This window comes from Anomaloglossus baeobatrachus, chromosome 1, assembly GCF_048569485.1.
Source record: "Anomaloglossus baeobatrachus isolate aAnoBae1 chromosome 1, aAnoBae1.hap1, whole genome shotgun sequence".
NCBI classification, from domain to species: Eukaryota; Metazoa; Chordata; class Amphibia; order Anura; family Aromobatidae; genus Anomaloglossus; species Anomaloglossus baeobatrachus.
Genome location: NC_134353.1, coordinates 151,731,625 through 151,756,322, shown reverse-complemented (window position 1 = coordinate 151,756,322; position 24,698 = coordinate 151,731,625). Strand labels below are relative to the sequence as shown.

The window sequence follows — 24,698 nt, the reverse complement described above, 5'->3', positions numbered from 1 at the left end:
GCAATCTAAATAAATTTCCATGATGCCTTTTAATTTTATTAAAAATTGTCAGTCTTCTTGCACAGAAAGAAACGTGTCCTACGGTGTTAATAGGACAGGTGCCTGTGAGCATGTGCAGTAGGCAGGTATGCCCTCCCTTGATGTGGAAGAAGATGAGCTCCAAGTAGATATTCTGATCTCATACTGGAGATACCACGGGTACTTAGGAAAGAAAAGGCTGTTCACACTGCTGTCTACCCTGTCTTTCTGATCTATTACTGGTGATACCAGGGGTGCTAATGTAAGAGGCTGGTCACACTGCTGTCCATCTGATCCATTACTGGCAATACCAAGGGTTCTAATGTAGAAGAGGCTGCTCACACTGCTGTCCACGTTGTCGATCTGATCTAATACTGGTGATACCAGGAGTGGTAAGGTAAGAAGAGGCTGCTCACACTGCTGTCCACCTCGTCCATCTGATCTATTACTGGCGAAACCAGGAGTGTTGAGGTGAGAAAAGGCTGCTCACACTGCTGTCCTCCCTGTGTATTTGACCTAATATTGGAGACATCAGGAGTGCTAAGGAAATGCATAGGGTGCACAGCAGTGAAAGAAGCCTATCTATGTGAACGAATATTGGAGATACCATGGGGTATATGTTAACTCCAGGTCACAGCAGTGTAACTTCCTACTTGCGCATACTCACAGGGGCCGGTCCTATCACCATTCTAGGACCGGTCTCTGCAGCTGTTGTAATTGTCTGTAGTAATTACTTGATGGTAGAAACTTGTATGCTTTGCTGATTTAAAGTACTTACTGTATATATCGGATTATTTCTCTTGCTTTCTGTTCCTCGTCTATTTAATTTTGGAACCTCTCTCCTAGAGAACCAGTCCTGACAATAGCTTCACCCTTTAAAATTTGTATATCCAGACTTCATCATTGGAGGTGGATTTGGCAGGAATCTGCCACAGGATGATTTGTTGTTTTCAATGTTTTTATCTGAGCTCCTATCTACCGTACATATTTCTATTGTCCTCTAAATGCAATTGAGTACAAAGCGGTGATTTTCCTTTTATGTTTGTGATACTTCTGGTGAGAATGGTTACAGTAGTAATGACCGGGATCTTTATTGGGATCATGATCCTGTGATGGCCTCATTGTCAGTTGAGCTTTTTTGTGCTTGTTTTTTCTTTGCTGTTCTGTTACAACATAAAGATCTGGTATAATTCACGAGGAAGGAGAATGTAAGTAAGGAGACAAATCCATATGCTTGATTCACTGCTTGCGACTTGCATTTTACTTTGATTTTATCATAAAGGTATTGAAATGTGACACGATAACCTGTATCTGTCACTAGGTTTTTGCTGTCCCATCTGAGAGCAGCATAATGTAGAGACAGAGACCCTGATTCCACCGATGTCACTTACTAAGCTGTTTGCTGTCATTTCTATAAAATCAGTGTGTTTTCTGCTGCAGATCTAGCAATTATAATGTGGAGCTGTATAACCCCACCCACACCACTGATTGGCAGCTTTCTGTGTACACTGTATATGGGCAGAAAGCTGCAAATCTATAATGGCGGAGCTCATGAATATACTGGGCTATCTGACAGCAGCCGAGAGTCCTCTAATGATCTTCTGTTGATGAAACTGTGATTTTTTTTTTCTAAACTACATTAACCCTCTCACGACCTTGGACGTACCAGTACGTGACAGCTGAGCCCTGGCTCTCACAGCCAGGGACGGTCCCCACACCGTCCTTGGCTCCTTAACTCCCTAAATGTCATGATCTATATTGAACGCAGCATGGCTGTCGACTGCCATGCTGAACTCGTTGCGCCTGCCCTCATCGGATCGCAGGTGATACTTAGTTTGAGGCCTGGCAAGTACCAGCGTGGGAGACTGGCTGGGAATCCCCAGTTCCAGCAGCGTTTAGCAGGCTGGGAGAGGGAGTGCACTCTCTCTCCTATCCAATAGGAGCCCCTGTGACATTGCTTTAGCAACTCAATGTCGTCCAATGACAACTAGAGATGAGCAAACCCGAGGTTCGGTTTTCGAACCAAACACCAACTTTACAAAACAGACTTTGGGTTCGGAGGTAGGATGCTTTACATGCGAACATCGCCGTGCTTGGGTATGCTCGGTGCTCAGCCCTGGGTAGCCGCTTGCAGTGTTTGATCAGCGCACACTGGGGGTAACAACAGCATGATTGGATGTAGTGTGTAACAAAAAAAAAATATTGAAAAAGCCCTCCCACTCTTCCTCGAAAGTGATCTGCCTATGGCTGACTGTATGTGGATGGAGACTCGGACCGCCAATCAGTGATTTCAAACCGGGCTCAGGCACGTTCGAACCAGTGGAGATCCAGTTTGATTTCTGCCAGCGAACCGAACCTGCAAAGGTTAAAATTATCCTAAAGGTTAAATTATCCTTAATTTATTTTAATTTATTTATAATTTATTTTAATTTATTAAAGGTTAAATTATAAAGGTTAAATTAAAGGTTAAATTATCCTCTCTAATGATGACCTTCGGGTCACCGTGCTGCGGGAAGCCTTTTAGACCATTCTAGGAGCTGGTGCGTTGCAATACATTTTATCAGAGATCAGAGCAAAAAAAGTTAATGTCCCAAATAGGGACTAAGTAAATTAAAAAAAAAATAGAAAATTGCCAGTATTAAAATTAAACAAATATGAATATTTATGTAAAAAATTAACAAAAAAAGTACACAAATTTGGTATTGATGTGTCCAGAACAACCCAATCTATAAAACGGTCATACTTCACTTGATCACAGTCTCTTCATCGTACAGCTGACAATAAAGTGGAATAAAACGCAACCAAAAAGGCACATGTAAATAAAAATGGTATTGCTGAAAACCTCATCCAAATAAAAAAGCTATAACTCTCAGAATACAGCAAGGCAAAAACTATTTGTTTCCTAGAAAATTGTTTTTATGGTGTAAAAGCAGCAAAACATAAACAATATAAATGTGGTTTCCGCTGCATAAGGTTGTAATCACTTTTACAACGACGACACGGTGAATAGCATCAATTTTTATTTATTTTTTTTCTCCTGAATTGCAGTTTCCTGTTTATTCTGCCTCAGAAAAAGTGGAATAAAAATATTGTTGCCCTAAATGATACCAATGAAAACTTCAACTTATCCCACAAAAGTAAGCCCTCACATGACTGTCAGCAGACTAATAAAAAAAACTGTAGCCTTCAAAATATGGTGATGCAATATTTTTAATAAACCCCACAAAACTTAAAAACTTAAGTGTAATAGTAAACAAAATAACTATATAAATCTGATATCTTTGTAATCGTACTGACCTAAGGAATAATCCTCCCTATCACTTATACTGCAAGGTGAATGGCGTACAAAATAGTAATGAAGGCAATTCTTTAATTGCTGTTTGTTTATTCTGCCTCCCAAAAATCGAAGTAAGGCTCAGCTCACATTTAGCCTGTGCTCTATGCTGAGCGCTTACATTGGGGAGTATGTGTAAAATTCTGAAAAACCTGATTCAGACAAAATTCCCAATGGAAAATTCAATGTATTAAGGCAGAGGAAGTCATTTTGGACTCTCGTCTTGTCTGTGGTCCATCAGTGTCCTTTTTTTCACGTCTTTTTAGGTGTGCACAAAAGTGCGGTCAACAACAGTTTTGTGCACCTTTTGAAAAGGACACCTCTGAATGGAGTCTGGAGTAACACCTGCTGCCTCGTTAGTGAATAGATCTGTCTGGGGTTATACCTGAAACACGTATTTCATAGATGTAGATGGAAACGCTAATGTAAGTGCTCAGCATAGAGCACAGGATAAATCAAACTGTTCTGTATCCCAAATTTCTACTAAATAGCATTCAACTCAACCCACAAAAAAACAAATCCTCACTTAGGTCCTTCATCTGTTAAGGGACATACAGTGCCTTGTGAAAGTATTTGACCCCCTTGAATTTTTAAACCTTTTCCCACATTTCAGGCTTCAAACCTAAAGATACAAATTTTAATGTTATGGTGAAGAATCAACAAGTGGGACACAATTGTGAAGTTGAACAAAATTTATTGCTTATTTTAAACGTTTTGTAAAAAAGAATAAACTGAAAATTGGGGCGTGCAATATTATTCGTCCCTTTACTTTTTCAGTGCAGCAAACTCACTCCAGAAGTTCATTGAGGATCTCTGAATGATCCAATGATAAATGACTGATGATGATAGATATAAGCCACCTGTGTGTAATCAATCCTCCATATAAATGCACCTGCTCTGTGATAGTCTCAGTGTTCTGTTTAAAGCACAGAGAGCATCATGAAGACCAAGGAACACAACAGGCAGGTCCGTGATGCTGTTGTGGAGAAGTTTAAAGCTGGATTTGTTACAAAAAGATTTCCAAAACTTTAAACATCCCAAGAAGCACTGTTCAAGCCATCATATTGAAATGGAAGGAGTATCATACCACTGCAGATCTACCAAGACTCGGCCCGTCTCTCAAAAATTTCATCTCAAACAAGGAGAAGACTTGTCAGAGATTCAGCCAAGAGGTCCATGATCACTCTGGATGAACTGCAGAGATCTACAACTGAGGTGGGAGAGTCTGTCCATAGGACAACAATCAGTCCTACACTGTACAAATGTGGCCTTTATGGAAGAGTGGCAAGGAGAAAGCCATTTCTCAAAGATATCCATAAAGTGTTATTTAAATTTTGCCACAAGCCACCTGGGAGACATACCAAACGTGTGGAAGAAGGTGCTCTGGTCAGATGAAACCGAAATCGAACTATTTGGGCACAATGCCAAACAATATGTTTGGCGTAAGAGCAACACAGCTCAACACCCTGAACACACCATCCCCACTGTCAAACATTGTGGTGGCAGTATTATGGTTTGGACATGCTTTTCTTCAGCAGGGACAGGGAAGGGTTAAAATTGATGGGAAGATGGATGGAGCCAAATGCAGGACCATTCTTGAACAAAACCTGTTGGAGTCTGCAAAAGACCTGAGACTGGGACGGAGAATTGTCTTCCAACAAGACAATGATCCCAAACATAAAGCAAAATCTACAATGGAATGATTCACAAATAAACGTATCCAGGTGTTAGAATGGCCAAGTCAAAGTCCAGACCTGAATCCAATCGAGAATCTGTGGAAAGAGCTGAAAACTGCTGTTCACAAATGTTCTCCATCCAACCTCACTCAGCTCGAGCTATTTGCAGAGGAAGAATGGGGAAGAATTTCAGTGTCTCGATGTGCAAAACTGATAGACACATACCGCAAGTGACTTACAGCTGTAATCGCAGCAAAAGGTGGCGCTACAAATTATTGAATTAAAGGGGACGAATAATATTGCACGCCCCAATTTTCAGTTTATTATTTTTTATAGAAGTTTAAAATAAGTGGTACATTTTGTTCAACGTCACAATTGTGTCCCACTTGTTGTTGATTCTTCACCATAACATTAACATTTTAATCTTTATGGTTGAAGCCTAAAATGTGGGAAAAACTCAACGCAAGGCACTGTATAGGGGACTTCCACATTACTGGTTGCACAAAGGCTCTTGAAAAATGCTATGGCTCCCCTTCAAAAAGAAAACCAGCAAAATCTGTGCTCCTAAATCCAAATGTCCAACTCTCTCTGAGCATCACAATATGTCTAAACCACAGTTAACGTCCACGTGTTTGACATTGTTGTAGTGAAGAAGCCCACTTAATTTACTGGGTGTTGTATGTCTCCAGAAGCACGAGCTGGGCACAATGTACGGGCACTACAATGTACTGGGCACGACAATGGCTTATTTGAAATTTTTAATGCTGCAACATTCAGTGTTTTTATTCATGGGTGTTTTTCAGAGACTAAATTATCACTACCTCCATAGAAAAACTGCCAGAGGGGGTGTAATTTTCAAAATTTGGTGACTTGAAGGGGTTTCTACTTTTCTGGCATTAGGGGCTCTGCAAATGGAGACCGCAAACGATTTGCTCCCAAAGTCAAATGGCGCTCCTTCCCTCCCGAGCCCTCCTGTGTTGCCAAATGGTACTGTAAAGTCACCTGTGGGTATTGCCATGTTCAGAAGAAATTGTGTATTTTGGGCCTTTTTTTAAAAACTATTCCCCTTGTGAAAACTGTAAATTTGGGGTTAACAACAACATTTAGTGGTAAAATGTAATTATTTTTTCTTCACTGCATGAGAAGTTAAAACATTTTGTGACGCACCTGTAGTGTCAATATGCTCACTGCACCCCTAGATGAATTCATTGAGGGATACAGTTTGTAACATGGGGTCACTTGTGTGGCATTTCTGCTGTTCTGGCACCTCAGGGGCTCTGCCAATGTGACAAGGCTCCCGCAAACTGTTCCAACTAAAATAACATGCGAAAAGTAAAATTGTCATGTTTTCCTTCAAAATTGCTTTTACTTACTGTGAAGCATTTAAAAGGTTAATAAACTTCTTGGATGTGGTTTTGAGCACTTTGAGATGTGCAGGTTTTAGAATTGTTACTGTGTAGGTATTTGCTGTCACATAATCATCTCAAAGCCACTTCAAATGTGATGTGATGTCCCTAAAAAACAATGTGGTTTTGTAAATTGTGTTGGACAAATAAGAAATTGCTGATATACTTTTTAACCCTTCTAACTTCCTAACAAAAAGTGTAGATGGAAATGTTTATTATGTGTGACATAAGTCTCTAGTTTAAAGGGAACCAAACATCAGGATTTTCGTGTATATAAGGTGCAGCCAGTGCAGCACTGGCACTATCAGGCACATTGTGTACATACCATTAATGGGCAGATCGGGTGTTTACGCTGTGAAATCTAAGTTTGTGAAGTTTAAAAATTCATCATCTTTTTGACTGACAGTTGCACCTCTGCTGATAATAGCTGGGCGGGTTATGCACATAATTCCCGCCCCCCCGCTGCCTGTTCCTCCCCCTCACTGGCTCAATGCAAATTTTTCTATTCAGGCGTCAGAGTTGGCACCTGCGCATACTGCTTATCTCCGGCGCCGTGTTTCTGAAGCCCGCATTACCTAGTCTTGTGCCTGACAGGGCGGCGCATACGCCCTTGCTTCTTCAGATCTCGTTGGGACCGCGGGAGCGCGCGTGGTCACAACAGGACTGGAGAACAGCTGATCTTACCGATTAGCTGCAGCAGACGATATCGTAGCAGACGTCTGCTGCAGCTAATCGGTAAGATCAGAGCTGCATGGGTTGAAGGAGAAAGAAGACACAAGACCAGGATCGTGGAGGGGTGAGAGGGAGTAATAAACATGGAGTCCCTGAGTGTGTGTCTTTGTATTTATTTCTAATAAAGTATTTTTTCTGTGGTGTGTTTTTTTTTTTTTTTTTTTTTAAAACCCTTTATTGGAGATTCTTAATGGCCGCCGGGTCAAAACTTGCTTGACATTAAGAATCTTTGGCTTAATACTAGCTAGTAAAACAAAGCTGGTATTAACCCCTTATTACCCAGCGTGCCACCCGGCTGAAGAGATGGATACAGCGCCAGAAGTTGGCGCTTCTATAAAAGCGCCATTTTCTGGGGGGGCCCAGAAAGCTTGGGCCAATCTGCGCTGCGGATTCCAATCCCTAGCTGCCTAGTTGTACCTGGCTGGACACACAAATTAAGCTAAACCCATGTTGGTTTTTTTTGTTTGTTTTTTAAATTATTTCATGAAATTAAAAAAGGGCTTCCCTATATTTTTGGTTCCCAGCTGGGTACAAATAGGCAGCTGGGGGTTGGGGGCAACCTGTGCCAATGTATGTAAAGCGCTGTGGAATTAATAGCGCTATATAAATGAATAAAATTATTATTAATTATTACCTGCCTGCTGCACCTGGCTAGCATACAAAAATATGTCGAAGCCCATGTCATTTTTTTTTTCTTGTTTTTTGGAAGAAAAACCTTAGAAAATCCAGGGAAGTTTTTTTTTTTTTTTTTTGCCAGTGAAGGTAACACCAAGCAGTGGGGATTAGCAGCCCGTAGCTGCTTGGATTACCCTTAGCTAGTAATAGAAAATGCAGCGGGAGCCCACGCATATTTTTTAAATTATTTAAATAACAAAAAAAAAAAAAAGTATGGGCTTCCCTGTATTTTGATTGCCTGACATCACAGTACTGTAAAAATAAATAAATCATGAAAAAAAAAGGATGCGCTCAACGGTATTTTTGATAGCGCAGATAAAGCAAGTGGCTAGGGGCTGCCACCCCCATCTTCCTGATTTACCTTGGCTAGCAATCAAAATACAGGGAAGTCCATTAATTTTTTTTTTTTTTTATTTAAAAAAATAATTAAAAAAAAATGCGTGGGCGTATTTTGATCGCCAGTTAGGTAAAGCCAGGCAGCTGGGGGCTGGGATTCTCTGCAGCCCGCAGCTGCCCCTGGAAATGTTAATACTAGCTTTGTATTCTCAGATGGTACAAAGCCCGAAATTAATTGTCACACCAAATTAAACATGGCCACCATGAATTTCTAGGAAACAGTAAAAAAAATTAGAGAATTTTTTTTATTAGAAATAAAACAAAAAAAACATTTAGAGACTCCATCTTTATTATAAAAAAAATTCTTAGTCCGACGTAATCCACAAGAACAGCAATGTCAGCTTCATCACTGTGCACAGACAGTCTATACACAGTGAGAAGCACAGAGCAAAGTCAACTCTGCTACATAACTGTGCACAGACAGTGTTTATACGTAGTGAGAAGCACAGAGAGCCATGTCAGGTCTGCTACATCGTTCTGGACAGAGTGATGAAGCAGAGGCTGACAGTGAGGGGATGATTGCACTTATGTCTCTCAGTGCATCACCCCACTCTCAGGACAGCAGCACCTCAGCTGTGGAAATACATACAGCTGACCCGATGGCCGTCGGGAGATTGTGCACCGTGATGCGATGACACTCGTATCACGGTGCACCAGGACCTTTGATGACGTCATACTCGCGTGACTAGTCTGTAGTCAATGAGGTAATACAACATTCACGCGTAACTGGTCACATGGGTATGACATCACGGCAGGTCCTTTTAGCCAGCGGTGCTTACGGGGGGGAACAGCAATGATAGGACGGACGCGTTAGCAGAAGCGCTGGGAGACAGTCTGCAGGACGCGTCGCGGGACCTGTAAGTATGATCATAATGTTTTTTTATAACATGCTTTTTTTTTTTTTTTTTTTTTTTTTTTTTTTTTTTTATATACAGGCCCTTAACACGAACTGTAACACGAATGTCCCAGAAAGCTCGTGCTCGGGGTCGTGTGCATGAACACCATGTGTTCGGTACGGACCCCGAACTTTACAGTTCGGGTTCGCCCATCCCTACCCACGATCAGTCTTAGCAGCGATGTGGACAAGGTGTATTTTCACTGCAACCAAAAAGCTGCATTGGACACTACAAGTGGCGTATATGGGATTTAGAGAAATCTCCTGACTGCTTCTTTTAGACACTCTGTAAACTGACAAGAGGCGCAGCTTTCCAAGACATGGCATGTCAGTTTATTGTTGTAGAGACGCTAGTGCTCTAAGCAGGAGTACACAGCGAAATTACACAGTCAATTACCCTAATCGTGTGCATGGACAGCGCGCTCTCCCACCCAGGATGCTGGCGTATCCGGAAGAGAAATCGCGCTGCTTCCAGAACGCTGGCACTCCTGATCGTGTGCACATACCTTGAGAGTATTCACAACAATTTTTTTTTTTTTTTTAAGGTTGTCAAAAACTGAGTTTTTCAAGCAGAAACCACTTTAGAAAACGCTCATTCTTTGAGGTGTTTTGGGGGCTTTTTTTCTCCTGAAGCATTTTTTTTTTTTTTTTTAAGCAGCCTTTTTCCCAGACAGTGAAATGTACATTCTTATTTTTTTCCTTGAAGCATTTTACATACCTGCTATAGTCAACACAAAATGCTGAAAAGACTGAACATATGACTAGCAAGAAGCTTTCAAGTGTGATCTTTCAGAGGGGGGAGTTAGCTTAAAAAACCCCAAAGGGTATGTGCATGTTTTTATTTTATTTTTCTTTTTTTTTTTTAAAGCATTTTGGAGCAAAATGTGAAGAAACTCTGCAAACTTCAAAATTCCTTAAAAACATGGAGTTTCTGCTCCAAAAACAACAAAAAGACTGTGCGCATGTACGTTAATACAGCCATACTATAGCCTAGACTAGAGGCTGGTGTTACTGCCAATCCAGAGTTCCGGTCATGATTATTTTTTTCTTTAGGGGTGTGGAGGGGGAAGATTTTATTTTTCTGTGCAAAAGATTAAATCCAAACACGAGCATCTCTATGCTTTATTATGTGTTCAGTATTAGAGCAGGATTTTGTTGCCTGGCGACTTATTGTTATGTGAAGTAAAAATAGCCGTCTACGCCAAGTCCATCGCTGCTGACAGCCGAAACGATCCCTTATTAGACTCAATATAAAGTACGAGTGGATGTGACCATTATCTGTGATGCTCGGGGGAGTTTTTCCTACCAATCTCTCTACTGTTATTATACAAAATGCCAACCATTAAGTAAATGGTGACTTCTCTTATTACCTGTCTGTTCAACGACCCATATGATGTTGTGGTAATCTGACATCTTGAATTTTGTACTTTAAAGAGAAATCCAGTTATAATCGCCTTCGGCTGTGTTGCAGATACAGAAGATTAGAAGAGTACATTTTATGGTGTGCAAAGACGAAATACCGTTCCTGACAAATTTAAAGTTGGCTCTGAACTTGCGTGAAAGCCAATGCCTGGTCTCGTAGTTTGTTTCCTCTTATGTTCCAATTGAAACAAGAGAGAGAAAAGAAGTGCCATAAATGAGGGATCACCAGACCAAGAATAAGAGAGAAAAATTAATATAGGTTTTTACTGACTTTAATAAAAATGTATAACAACACCATGGGTGTCTAAAGGCAACCAAATTAAAAAAGATTATTATTATTATTTATTTATAGAGCACCATTGATTCCATGGTGCTGTACATGAGAAGGGGGTTACATACAGAACACATATACAAGTTACAATAGACAGACTAGTAGAGGGAAGAGGGCCCTGCCCTTGCGGGCTTACATTCTATAGGATTTTGGAGAGGAGACAGTAGGTGGGGTGGGGGTCGGGCAGCAGCTCCCCACGGTGGTGGGGCGGCAGCTCCGCACGGTGATGGGGCGGCGGGGTCATTGAAGATTATAGGCATTTCTGAACAGATGAGTTTTCAGGTTCCGTTTGAAGTTTTCAAGTGTAGTAGATAGTCTGACGTGTTGAGGCAGCAAGTTCCAGGTGACTGGGGATGCTCGGGAGAAGTCTTGGAGGCGGTTGCATGAAGAGCGAATAAGAGAGGAGGAGAGAAGGAGATCTTGGGAGGACCGGAGATTACGTTTTGGAGTGTAGCGAGAGATTAGTTCAAAGATATACGGAGGAGACAGATTATGGATGGCTTTGTAAGTCAGTGTTAGTAGTTTGAATTGGATACGATTGAAGATTAGGAGCCAGTGAAGGGACTTGCAGAGAGGAGAAGCAGGGTGGTATTGAGGCGAGAGGTGGATCAGTCGGGCAGCAGAATTAAGGATGGACTGGAGAGGGGCGAACGTGTTAGCAGGGAGACCACAGAGGAGGATGTTGCAGTAGTCGATGCGGGAGATTATGAGGGCATGCACTAGCATTTTTGTAGATTGAGAATTGAGGAAGGGACGGATTCTGGAATTTTTTTTGAGTTGAAGACGGCAGGAGGTGGTGAAGGATTGAATGTGTGGTATGAAGGACAAGGCAGAGTCAAAGGTCACTCCGAGGCACCGAACTTTGGGTGCTGGGGAGAACGTGATGTTATTTATTGTAATAGATCAGGTAGGGAGTGTAGGTGAGACAGAGGAAAGATGATCAGTTCAGTTTTGGCCACATTGAGCTTTAGGAAGCGAGAGGAGAAGAAGGAAGATATAGCAGATAGGCACTCTGGGATTCTGGACAGCAGAGAAGTGACATCTGGACCAGAGAGGTAGAGCTGAGTGTCATCGGCATATAGGTGGTACTGGAAGCCATGGGACTTTGAGTTGCCCCAGGCCAAATGTATAGATGGAAAAGAGTAAGGGTCCCAGGACAGAGCCTTGAGGGACACCAACAGAGAGAGGACATGTCTTAGCGAGTACTGTCCACTACTCGTATATCGGAAATACCCGCTAAGTAGCGAGTAACCCGAAAGCCGTACTTTTCGTGCGAATAGTATGGCTTTCTGGTTACTTGCTACTCAGCGAGTATTTCCCATTGACTGACTTACATTGCGCCCCCTACTCGTAACGAATATGTGAGTAGCGGACAGTACTTGCTAACAGCATAGCGAGTACGAATAGTCAACGACTCTCTCAACACTAATTATAGAGCAAAGTCCCTATGGGATATACCATGTAGAATGATGTATAATAAATTGGTGACACAGTGGCTGGAGTCTGATTGTCTCCTGTGCCAGCTGAGAATGTCCAAAGCACTGTACCTGCAGCCATTATCTGGACACCTGTCCGATGGCCGAACTACAGCCGTCATGAAATACCAACTGGAAGAAACCTAGAATGAGACCTCCACAATGTAATACAACAATAAATACGCCATTGACCACACTTAATATGTAGGGGCTTAATACATGAATGATAACTGAATAACCCAAAAGAAAAATAACAAGCCCAATTAGTAAAAATATTAAATTTTATTTAAATTCATTAAAATTGTACAAAATATAGGGAAGAGACCCCAAACACACACAAAGACAGAAAAGAAAAACAGGCGGACACTTGACATGTAATAAGTAGGTGAAAAATTATACTGTGTATATATCGTATAATTTAAGGGTGTATAAATATATGGTGGTATAAATCTGTGGGAAAACTATATTTTAATAATAAATATGTAAAAAATTCAGTGTCTAAAGGTAAAAGTCGAGTGAGGCAGGACGCTGCGTCTTAATTTACTTTAGGTTATGTACTCTAATTGAATGGGTTCTAAATATATGGTATGGCTTTTGTAGAATTTTGCTAGTCTTTTGAATATATATTGTAGCTGGCGGGAATATATATTGTAACTAGGGGGCACACCTAATAATAAGGAAAGAGGATATCAAACAACAAGCATATCCCCTAGTTATAATATATATTCAAAAGACGCGCAAAAAAATAAAGAAGCCACACCATATATTTAGAACCCATTCAATTAGGCTATCTGCCCACAGGAGCTCGCACCTGCGGATTTTGCCGCAGAAAACCTGCAGAGTTATCTGGATTTTCTAGATGAATCCGCAGGTTTCAGCAAGTAGACACTCCCCATGTTATCCTACGGGACATGGGGAGTGTCTGTGTCCATGCTGTGGTATGTGCGGCTACCGAAATATGCTGCGAATGTCCCGCAGTCGCACATAACTGCATGTCAATTATTAATGCTGAATTACCTGCGGAAATCCCGGCCCTCCACTAGGGAGATGGAGGCCGGGACTTCCGCAGGTAAGTCGCATGAATGTCCGCAGGCTTTCCGCAGATATTTTGCTAGAATCCCGCAGTAATGGATAGCTGCAGATTCCGAGGAGCTGCTGCGGGAAACCTGCGGACATACCTGCGGATATATCCGCAGGTGCGAGCTCCCGTGGGTACATAGCCTTAGAGTACATCACCTAAAGTATGTAAATGAAGAGGCAGCGTCCTGCCTCACTCGACTATTACCTTTTAGACACTGAATATTTTACATATTTCTTTATATAGTTTTTCTTCATATTTATAGTAGTGTGTGGCGCCCTGGACAAGCCAGGTCGTCACAGGTACTACACCAACACACCCCACACCCCGGTTAGGCACACCGAAGCCAAACACAAATCCTTGTTGCCTTCCTCCAGGGGCTGATGTCCACACCAGGGGGTGGGCCAGGCGGTTGGTCCCGCCCACCGAGGAGTTCACAGTCCTGGAGGCGGGAAGAGTTAGCAGATTAGTTTTGGAGAGGAAAGTGGTAGCAGAGGAGACTTACCGTGTCCGGGTGTGTGGCCCGGGCACTCAGTAAGGTTGGCAGACGGTGGTGACTGTCTGCAGGAGAGGCTAATTGGAGCAAACCGTATGGACCGTGGACGGGCTGTGGCCCGGCGGTACCGGATCGGGGAGTAAAGAGAGGCCAGCACCATCCGGCAGGGCCTACGGACCCCGACCAGGCTAGGAGTCGCCGTAAAACCGGTCTAATCCGTTAGCGAAGGGAACCTCCGGGGTTTTCCAGCAGCCAAGACCCGATTGAAGGCAACAGCTCACATCGTAGAGGGAAACAGTCACCGCCAAGGCTACAGTTCCCAGGGCCAGAGCCTTCGGCAAAAGGGGCTCCCTCAGCACCCATCCAAGCTGTGGTGCGGGTTACCGGTGGGAAGCCATTGGGACCATAACACAACACAGGTGCAGGGAAAGGCAGTCACCATCAACCTGCCGGGAGGAGAACAACTGCAGCCGCCTGTGGACCCGTCCATCCAGCCATTTGTTTGACCAGAGACTCTGTGTGAATTACTGGCTGAGTGAGTACCACTGTGCCGTGCGGCACAGCGCTGCCCCTGCGACCCTGCACCTCGCCAGGCCCCGTAACCCGTCTGCTATCCCCAAACCCTCACCGGGGCCTCGGGACAACCAACCCCCCTACCCACGGAGGGGAGAACCAACATCCAAGCTACTCCCTGTCATCGCTCCCGGGATCCCCGTCCAGAGCAGCGGTGGTGTCACAACTTCACCACAACCGTGGGTGGCGTCACGGACAATATCCCCCAAACCACACACCAATCCCCCCTTTCACTCACGGGCGAGGAACACCGCTCGAGACCCCGGGATCCGGCCCACCGCTCGAGCCACCAGCGAGCAGCAGCAGCAGTAGCCGGACCCGAGCAGTGGGTGAGCGCAGCGTCCCCTCCTCTGCCCGCGACAAGTGCATACCATACATTTATATACCCTCATCAATCTATAAGATTTAAAAGTAAAACAACAAGTAAAATAGTCCACACAAGATGGGATGATAGGAATAGAACCCTAAATAACATGCCTCCTATGACTCTGCTTCCACTACAAAGGCTTTCTCCAGGGGTTGACATTGGATGAATTCGGCTAAAATTGCCAATTTGGGAGGAATACCTTCGGCCGACATCCATATTGTGTGGCCACTTTTCGCTTATGGTATGTGTGACCCATAGAAGCTGTACTGTGATATAGAATCAGCTAGCAACTAGCGGGATTAATAATGTGAAAAGGAGACAGGAAGTAGTTGTGGAGCTCCAGAGAATGCTGGAAAAGGGAGTGGTGTCCATGACAACCAGGTGAAAAACATCTGTGAGAGATCTGAGGGAACAGACCAGCGGGGTTTAGATCAGTGTTTTTCTTGAGAAACGGCCGATATAAATAAGGAGGCTCAGGACAGACGAGATTCTGTATTATCTGAAGAGAGGAGCAGAGGGACAGCACGGGCTATGATCTTCCTACCACACCTCCATTGTATGAGGCGAGGACACACTGCACGGTTCTAGACACACTTTGAAGAGGACTGATCTGTGAGGAGAAACTCTTTGTATAGAGTTGTTGATGAGTTATCGTATGACGAGAAGTAATGTCATATATTGGAAAGAAGCTGAATAAAATCCCAATAGTTACCTTCACTTTTGAATTGTGTGATAACTGTGCCTGAAGATCCGGCCCTCCTTTACTGTACAGAAGAATAATGGTCGCCCTTCTTTTTCTCCCTATGTGTTGCCAGCTAGCAGGGGAGTGGCACCTATTCTTTCAGTATACGCCATGAGTCAAGAATCCATTTTCTATTTACTGCCAGTTTGTATAGGAGCTGGTGATGGTCTGTGCAGAATGTTATTTATTGCTCTCCACATTACATTGCACAATCCATATAATGTAGAGTAATGATGCTTAACTCAGAACGGTCTCCTCTGAGTCAGGCTCTGGATGCTGCCGTTTTTCGGTACTGCAAAATTCTTCCGCTGAGAGCCTCTGCCAGACATTGCCTCCATCTGCCCGCCCTTGCAAATGTTATAATTCATTCTTAGGCTATGTGCCCACGTTGCGTATTGCATGCAGTTACGCTGCAATCTGCACTGCAGCGTAACTACATGCGTCCTGCGTCCCCTGCATAATCTATGGAGATTATGCAGGAGCCGTGCGCACGTGGCGTATTAGAGCGCAGCACTTCGGCTGCTGCCCGAAGCGCGAGTTCTATGAAGTGACGTCACTTCTTTCGTGCACTCTGCATGCGGCTCCTGCTCTGTCTATGGCAGGGGCTGGGAGGGGCTACATGCAGAGCGCATGAAATCGGCTTTTGTTTCTGCAGTGATTTGAAGCGCATGTGTGCTGTTCAAATCCCTGCAGAAATTTCGGCAGGGCCAGTACACAACGTGCGCACATAGCCTTACTGTTGACCCGGAGCCGTGTGACTGACATTGTTCCAGCACACTATCACTGAGTACTTTACACAAAACATATGTATGGCTGAAGAAACATTGGTGACACAGTGGCTGCAGTCTGATACTGATAATGGTTCTCCTATACTGATCTGAAAATGTCCATAGTGACGTAACTGCTGCCATCTGGAAACCTACCAGATGGTCTAACGCCAGACTGCATGAAATACCACCTGGAGAAAACTGGAGAGAGACCCCCACTCTACCTGGCTCTTTCTCATGTTTTTCTTTGAATTGCCACAAGTATTCGGAGTAAATAAAAATCTCTTATTACAGCGAAGAGTCTGTATTTCATGTTCCGTGTGATCAGATTCTGCCAGGACTATGCATATCACATATTCCCGGCCACGTGACTGCCATTCTCTGCTCGGACACTGGAGAATCCTCACCGCGCACCGTGTATGTCACATAGTGATACCTACAGAGACTTCAGACTTGTGATGTTAGACCGGACGATCCTTTTAAATGTAATTTTATCTTGACAAATACCAGTTTTGCTTGCTTTTAAACCTGCCCCATTGCCAACAATATAAATGGTTTTACTTTTCTCATACACAATGTTTTAAATATGTAACATCACTTTTCTATTGTCCCCAAAGGTATCAGATTGTTGTAGAAATAATCCAGGCTACCACTATAGGAAGTTTCCCACAGTTGAAAAAACAAAAAGGTAAGAGTTCCTTTTTTTGGATGTATTATTTTGCAGACAAATGGTGATCTCAGTGCTCCTGTGTACAAAAGGCTAAGGCTGCGCTCACACTGGCGTATAACAGCCGAGTACTAGACAATGTGTTTCGATAGCACTTGGTCCAATATTATACCAGGGTTCAGGGCCGATCAGCTATTTGGGTTGTTTTTTTGTTGTTTTTTTCTTTCTTCATGACGATTTGCATGCTTTGATTTGGCATAGCTGTATGGGTGATTTGGTCCTGTTGAGGCTTTCGTCCGAAAGCCCCCCCCATCCACCCCGCATGATGGGTTTTGGATGTGTCAACGGGGCCACGGACTATAATGGTGCAGACAGTCACCGTGTGCTCTGTCGTGCACCATTTTAGGGTGTATACGTTTATTGGAGGCAGACACCCAGATGTAGCAGACTGAGTCCAGTTGTCCACCTCCAGTAAGCATATACTCTCATAGACCCCTCCCCATGACTAATCCAGGGCTTAGTGGCAGCTGTGATTTTTGACAAATCTTATATTACCATGACTGCCACCGCATCTGGGCAATCCGGATGAGTGCCAGAATTTTTGCATCTAATGGATTCGTCAGTGTATCCCTGATGCTGCAGTGATCGTTTCTCGTTTTCTAATGTTACCGTGTACTGCGACATCAGATGTAGTAGAGCCGTGATCATCTTGGGACCTCATGTGGATTGCGTCAGACCTGCAGGGGTGTTTTGGGGTTGTAAACATTGGAAACGGGTGTTTTGTGTTTTTGTTTTTTTGGGTTTTTTTTTTTTTAGAGTATTTTTCTGTGTCTTGTGTGTACTTCGTTTTATTTACAGGATAAGTTTCATAGACCCCTCCCCATTATTTACCTCAAGCTTGATAGCGGCTGTGATTTTTTTTTTTTTTTTGACGAATCACAGCTGTCATTATCCCCCATATGAAGTTCGGTAAGTATAACTAACTGTCCTGCTATATTTTTTATTTTCTTTCTTTTGTAGCCCCCTTGCCCTTGCTAGCATCATTTTATAACACATAAGTTTGGGTCACTTATGCCTGGTTTACACAAGTCAAACTATTGTGCGATAGCACGAGCGATCGTACCCGTTCCCGTCGTTTTTGCTTCACGGGCAAATCGCTGCCCGTGGCGCACAAACTCGTTTAACCCCCGTCACATGCACTTACCTTCCGGACGACCTCGCTGTGGGCGACGAACGTCCACTTCCTGAAGGGGGAGGGACGTTCGGCGTCACAGCGACGTCAAACAGCCGCCGGCCAATAGAAGCGGAGGGGCGGAGATGAGTGGGACTTAAACATACCGCCCAACTCTTTCCTTCCGCATAGCCTACGGGTGCCGCGGGAGGCAGGTAAGCTGCTGTTCATCGTTCCCGGGGTGTCACACGGAGCGATGTGTACTGCCTCGGGTGCGATGAACAACCGGCGCCATTTTTAAATAAACAATATTTTGAAACTGAGAGACGAGAACACGACTCACGATTTGTGAGCGATTCTGCGTCGCTCAGAGGTGTTACACGAGACGACAACGTGAATGATGCAGCATGTGCGTCACGAAAACCGTGACCCCGACGATGCATCGCACGATAGCTCGTCTCGTGTAAAGCACCCTTTAGACTTATATGGGGTTTGGCGTCCTGGGTCAAGTTCGGCTGCCAAACCCGATATTTATTTATTTATTTTTTTTGTCCATGCTAGTCCAAATATCCACAAGTTCACTCAGTTTTTTGTTGTTTTTCTTTTAATCAGTTGGTGCAATACAGTTTACAGGCGCATGTGTGGCCCATCATGCTATTTGCAGGGCTATGTGGGGGCCATTACACAGTTTGCAAAGTTATGTGGGTTCCATTCTATAGATTGCAGGGCTGTGTGAGAGCCTTTATACTATTTGGAGGGTTGGAGGGCGAAATACAGTTTACAGGACTATGTGGGAACCATTATGCTGCTTGGAGGGCAAGTTGGAGCTATTAAACTGTGTGCGGGCCAGTTTACAATGTGAAAGGGCCATCTTACTCTGTGGAGGGGTATAAGAGCCGCTATTCTGTATGGAGAGCCGTTCTGTGCATGGAGGGCAATGTCTTGGCCATCTCACTCTGTTGGGGTTACTCTGGGTGTATCATTTTTTTTTTTTGGTTGTGGAATAATTTGGATCATCAAACTGCGTGTGTAGAAGGTACTGTGGGGCTATCATACTGTGTTGAGGGCACTTTTGTTGACATCATCATACTTTATGGGGACATAAAAGGGGTATCAATGCGTGGGAACAGTAAGCAACTTCAATAGGAGGAAAATTACTTTGTAATGGCTGGGAAATTGTGAGATATTCTCTTCTGTGACCCCTTTTGAATAATATTTTTCTGTGAGCGGGTGGCCTCTGGCTGTTATCTGTTTCAATAAAATACAGTGGGGGCAACAAAGTATTTAGTCAGCCACCAATTGTGCACGTTCTCCCACTTAAAAGATGAGAGAATCCTGTAATTGACATCATAGGTAGACCACAACTATGAGAGACAAAATGAGAAGACAAAATGAGAAGACAAATCCAGAAAAATCACCTTCTCTGATTTGGCAATATTTTTTTTAAATTATGGTGGAAAATAAGTATTTATTAATCTAAAGACATGCAAGATTTCTGTCTCTCACAGACTTGTAACTTATTCTTTAAGAGGCTCCTCTGTCCTCCACTAATTACCTGTAGTAATGGCACCTGTTTGAACTTATCAGTATAAAAGATACCAGTCCACAACCTCAAACAGGCACACTCCAAACTCCACTAGAAGACCAAAGAGCTGTCAAAGGACACCAGAAACCAAATTGTAGCCCTGCACCAGGCTGGGAAGACTGAATCTGCAATAGGCAAGCAGCTTGGTGTGATAAAATCAACTGTGGGAGTAATAATAAGAAAATAGAAAACATACAAGACCACTGATAATCTCCTACGATCTGGGGCTCCATGCAAGATCTCATCCCATGCGGTCAAAATGATCAGAAGAACGGTGAGCAAACATCCCAGAACCACACGGGGGGGGGTGAATAATCTGCATATAGCTGGGACCACCGTAACAAAGGCTACCATCAATAACGCGCTACACTGCCAGGGACTCAGATCCTGCAGTGCCAGATGTCTTCCCCTGCTTAAGCCAGTACATGTCCGGGCCCATCTGAAGTTTGCTAGAAAGCATTTAGATTATCCAGAAAAATATTGAGCAAATGGCCTGATTGGTCTGATGAAACCAAAGTAGAACTGTTTGGTAGAAACACAACTCCTCGTGTTTGAAGGAGACAGAAAGCTGAGTTGCGTCCAAAGAACACCATACCTACTGTGAAGCATGGGGGTGGCAACATCATGCTTTGGGTCTGTTTCTCTGCAAAGGGACCAGGATGACTGATCCGTGTACATGAAAGAATGAATGGGGCCATGTATCATGAGATTTTAAGTGCAAACTTCCTTCCATCAGCAAAGTCCATGTTGCCCAGCGACAGGCACAAAACATCACTACTCTAGAGGAAATCTGCATGGCAAAATGGGCCAACATACCCCCAACAGTGTGTGCCAACCTTATGAAGACTTACAGAAAAGTTTGACCTCTGTCATTGCCAACAAATAATATATAACAAATTATTAAGATGAATTTTTGTTATTGACCAAATACTTATTTTCCATCATAATTTGTAAAAAAAAAATCTTGCCAAATCAGACGCGGTGATTTTCTGGATTTGTTTTCTCATTTTGTCTCTCATAGTTGTGGTCTACCTATGATGTTAATTACAGGCCTGTTTCATCTTTATAAGTGGTAGAACTTGCACAATTGGTGGCTGACTCAATCCTTTTTTTTCTCCACTGTGTTTTATCAGCTGGGAATTATTCCTTCTGGACTAGGTGCCTGCGTGCCTCCTGGTCCAACTCTGCACTGATTAGCACCTTACTGTCAATATACAATGTACATAGTAAGCTGCTAATCAGTGGTGTGGGCGGGGTTAGCTTTTTAAAGGGAACCTGTCACCAAATTTGTCAACTATAAGCTGTGGCCACCACCAATAGGATCTTATATACAGCATTCTAGAAAACTATATATAAAAACCCAGGCCTCGCTTTAAAACTTAAAAACCACTTTCATAATACTCACCTTGGGGGGCAGTCCGGTCCAATGGGTGTCGCTGCTCTCCGGTCCGGCGCCTCCTCTCTTCTACGATCTCAGTCCTCCTTCTACCCAGCCCAGTGTGAATGACGCTTCTATGACATCCACACAGACCAACACTGCGGTCCTGCTCAGGCGCACTTTGATCTGCTCTCAGCAGGGCAGATCAAAGTACTGTAATGCACAGGCACAAGGATAGGTTAAAGTCCGCCCGCGCATGTGCACTACAATACTTTAATTCACCCTGAGCAGAGCAGATCATAGTACGCCTGCGCTGGACCTAATGCCGGCTAGTGTGCATAATGTAGGACGTGTCATGCACACGGGCCTTAGAAGAAGGATGACGCGATAGAGGCACAGAGAAGGCGCCGGACCGAAGAGCAGCGACACCCATCGGACTGGACTGCCCCTTAGGTGAGTATTCTAAAAGCGTTTTTACATTCTGCACAGCAGCCTGGGCTCTTATATACAGTATTTTTAGAATGCTGTATATAAGAGTTCAGTGCTGGTGGCCGCAGGTTATAGTCGCCAAATCTAGTGACCGGTTCTCATTAAGCTCTGTTACATCTACACCAGACTAAACTCTGATTGTGTCATCCCAATCTGACTGCTGCACCCAATATGCCCTCATATGAGGTAGTAAAACCCTGGTGACAGATTCCCTTTAATATAAAGGTATATGCTTGTATATGTATGTTTGTATAAGTGGCTTCTATGATACTACTTTTGCATATTTACAGGAAGGTACCCATGAATTCAAAGTGATTGGTGACATTTTGATTGTGCCAATTTTCAATTACATAAGATATGGTGGTGTAATATGACATATATTTTTTATTATATGGATTTTATTTCTGCTTTTCAAAGGTATAAATATTTTACCAGCAGTAAAATGAGTAAAGGGAACCTGTCACCAGTTTTTCGGCCTTTAAGCTGTGGCCACCACCAGTGGGCTTTAATATACAGCTTTCTAACATGCTGTATATAAGAGCCCAGGCCGCTCTGTAGAACATAAAAAACACTTTATAGTACTTACCGAACGGTCGCGCTGCTGTGGATTCTAGTCAAATGGGCGTCTCCATTGTCCGGTGCTGGCGCCGCCTCTTTCGTCCATCTTTCTTCTGTCGCCGGGGTGCATGACGCGTCCTACGTCATCCACACTCGCTGGCATTGAGGTCCTGCCCAGGCGCAGTTTGATCTGCCCTGAGCAGGGCAGATCAAAATATTGTAGTGCACCTTCGTGGGACCGGCAAGTGTGTATGACGTAGGATGCGTCCTGCACACAGGCTTCTGAAGGACAAAGATGGCCAAAAGAGGAGGCGCCGGCACCGGAGAACGGAGACGCCCATGTGACTAGAATCCACCGCAGCGCGACCATTAGGTGAGTATTATAAAGTGTTTTTTATGTTCTACAGAGCGGCCTGGGCTCTTATATATAGCATGTTAGAATGCGGTATATAAGAACACACTGGTGGTGGCCGCAGCTTATAAGCCGAAAAACTGGTGACAGATTCCCTTTAAGCATTGTGATTTTACCACCAGCTTTTATACAAAATGATTGTTTTTCAAGAAAACAACCAATCGACCCCATAGAGCTCTGCTCTAATCCCTTCGATGTAATGTCAGCTCTTACTGATTCTCTTCTGCCTTTAGTTATATTTGTAATCGATCACTTCTCTCTTTATTTTGGCTTCTTGCTATAATGCCGGGCTTCTTTGTGGGAATTTGGTTAGTACAAGGCTCCGGATGACTGCATTATATACAGTTGTTCTGTGGGGACATAGATAAGGCTGACTGTTCCCGCTCCCCTGATATCACAGCTCATGTGAATCCTATCAAAGTTCCATGAATGTACCGAATGAATGAAGTTGTTATGGCTCTCGGCTGCTCTTGTCATGTGCGGCTCGTCTGTGCTCAGCACAATGATGCCTGTTGGTTTTCATTTCTCATGATAAAACATGACGACACCTGGAGTGAAGCGGTTTCCAGCAGACATCTTACTCTTATTGTCCTACACAGCTATTTCCAGTGATGACGTGCGTGATCTCTCTATTACCAGAGGTCTCACTTTATTTTCTAGCCACAAATGCTTGATCTATAGAGAGAGGGCACTGTCGTATTCTGAGGGCCTATAATAATACACATGCTACCATTTTTCTGTGATACAGGACATTCTCCTGGTGAATTGATGTCACTGTTACTGGGCATTGCTGTTGCCATGAAGTTGTACAAGGTTTAGGTAGGTGGTACATGTCCTATCAAAGAAGCATTCACATGAATGTCTGAACCCAAGGAATCCCAGCAGCTTTACACTACCTACCCTTATGTAGTGCGTGCTGGCGCCATCTTTTTCCCATGTAAGTGATACTTACGGACAAGTAACTGACCATGATTCATCAAACCAGGCTATCTTCTGGAATTGCTCCATATTTTGAGTTTTCATTGCATATTGTGGACTTTTAGTTGTGAATAGAGGACAGTATGGGTGGCTATGCGTAATGACGACTTGGGATGTGGTTCCCTTCTGGACGGCCTAGATTGGGGTGTGCAGTAATCAAAAGGATAAGGCTCCGCTTCACCATAAATAATAGGTGCTCAGAAAAAATTAGACAATATAATAGAGTAAATTTCTGGCACACAGAGTGGTGACAAATGATTTTTTAATTTATTTTACAGTGATTTCTGCAAAAAGTCACACCAAAAACTCCTTATGCCAACGTTTCGGCTCTTTTAGGCAGAGCCTTTTTCAAGGCAAAGGATGCTGGGGTGGACTAAAGCAGAGTCTGCAGAAATGGGTTGCAGAGAATATTATGGCATCATAGGTGATCGCACTTGCCAGTGCTGCAGGGAGACAGGGGGTTACTGTGGGGGAATGATGTGCTGGCGCCTTTGGAAGCAGCTGGGAGTCTTAGACGATGTCCTGTGTGCAGGCTGTGCATCCAAAGGCGCCAGCTCATCATTCACCCACCGTTACCTCCTGTCTCCCTGCAGCACTGGCAAGTGCTATTACCTATGATGCCATAATATTCTCTGCAACCCGTTTCTGTTGACTCTGCTTTAGTACACCCCAGGATCCTTTGCCTTGAAAAAGGCTCTGCCTAAAAGAGCCGAAACGTTGGCATAAGGAGTTTTTGGTGTAACTTTTTGCAGAAATCACTGTAAAATAAATTAAAAAATCATTTTTCACCACTCTGTGTGCCAGAATTTTTTTCTATTAGATTGGGGTGTGTGGCCATCAAGTTCCATACCCCTTTCCCTTCAATCCTGATTCTTCACCTTTTGTTGGAGAACTGAACTAAACTGAACTTTACGCTGGCTGTAGCCCAAGTGGGTGCTGGGAACTTGCCAGGCTGTCCCAAAGCTTCAGGAACTGAAGACCTTGTTGTCTCTTGCGGCTTTCTACTCCTGAGGTACATGGAATGGTTTGTTATGGGCACTGAGTCTTTCAAAGTGGACTGCATTAGACCATATCTTG

At 43.6% G+C, this 24,698-nt stretch overlaps 1 protein-coding gene across 1 annotated transcript in view; it reads left to right on the top strand.

Annotated features, from left to right (window-relative positions):
- The window catches only part of SNX25 (sorting nexin 25), a 300,594-nt gene that overhangs the window by 147,560 nt on the left and 128,336 nt on the right, over nt 1-24,698 (top strand). Inside the window, exon 6 of the mRNA XM_075347132.1 lies at nt 17,001-17,071. Coding sequence (XP_075203247.1) covers nt 17,001-17,071 — 71 coding nt within the window. The remainder of the gene's footprint in view (nt 1-17,000; nt 17,072-24,698) is intronic.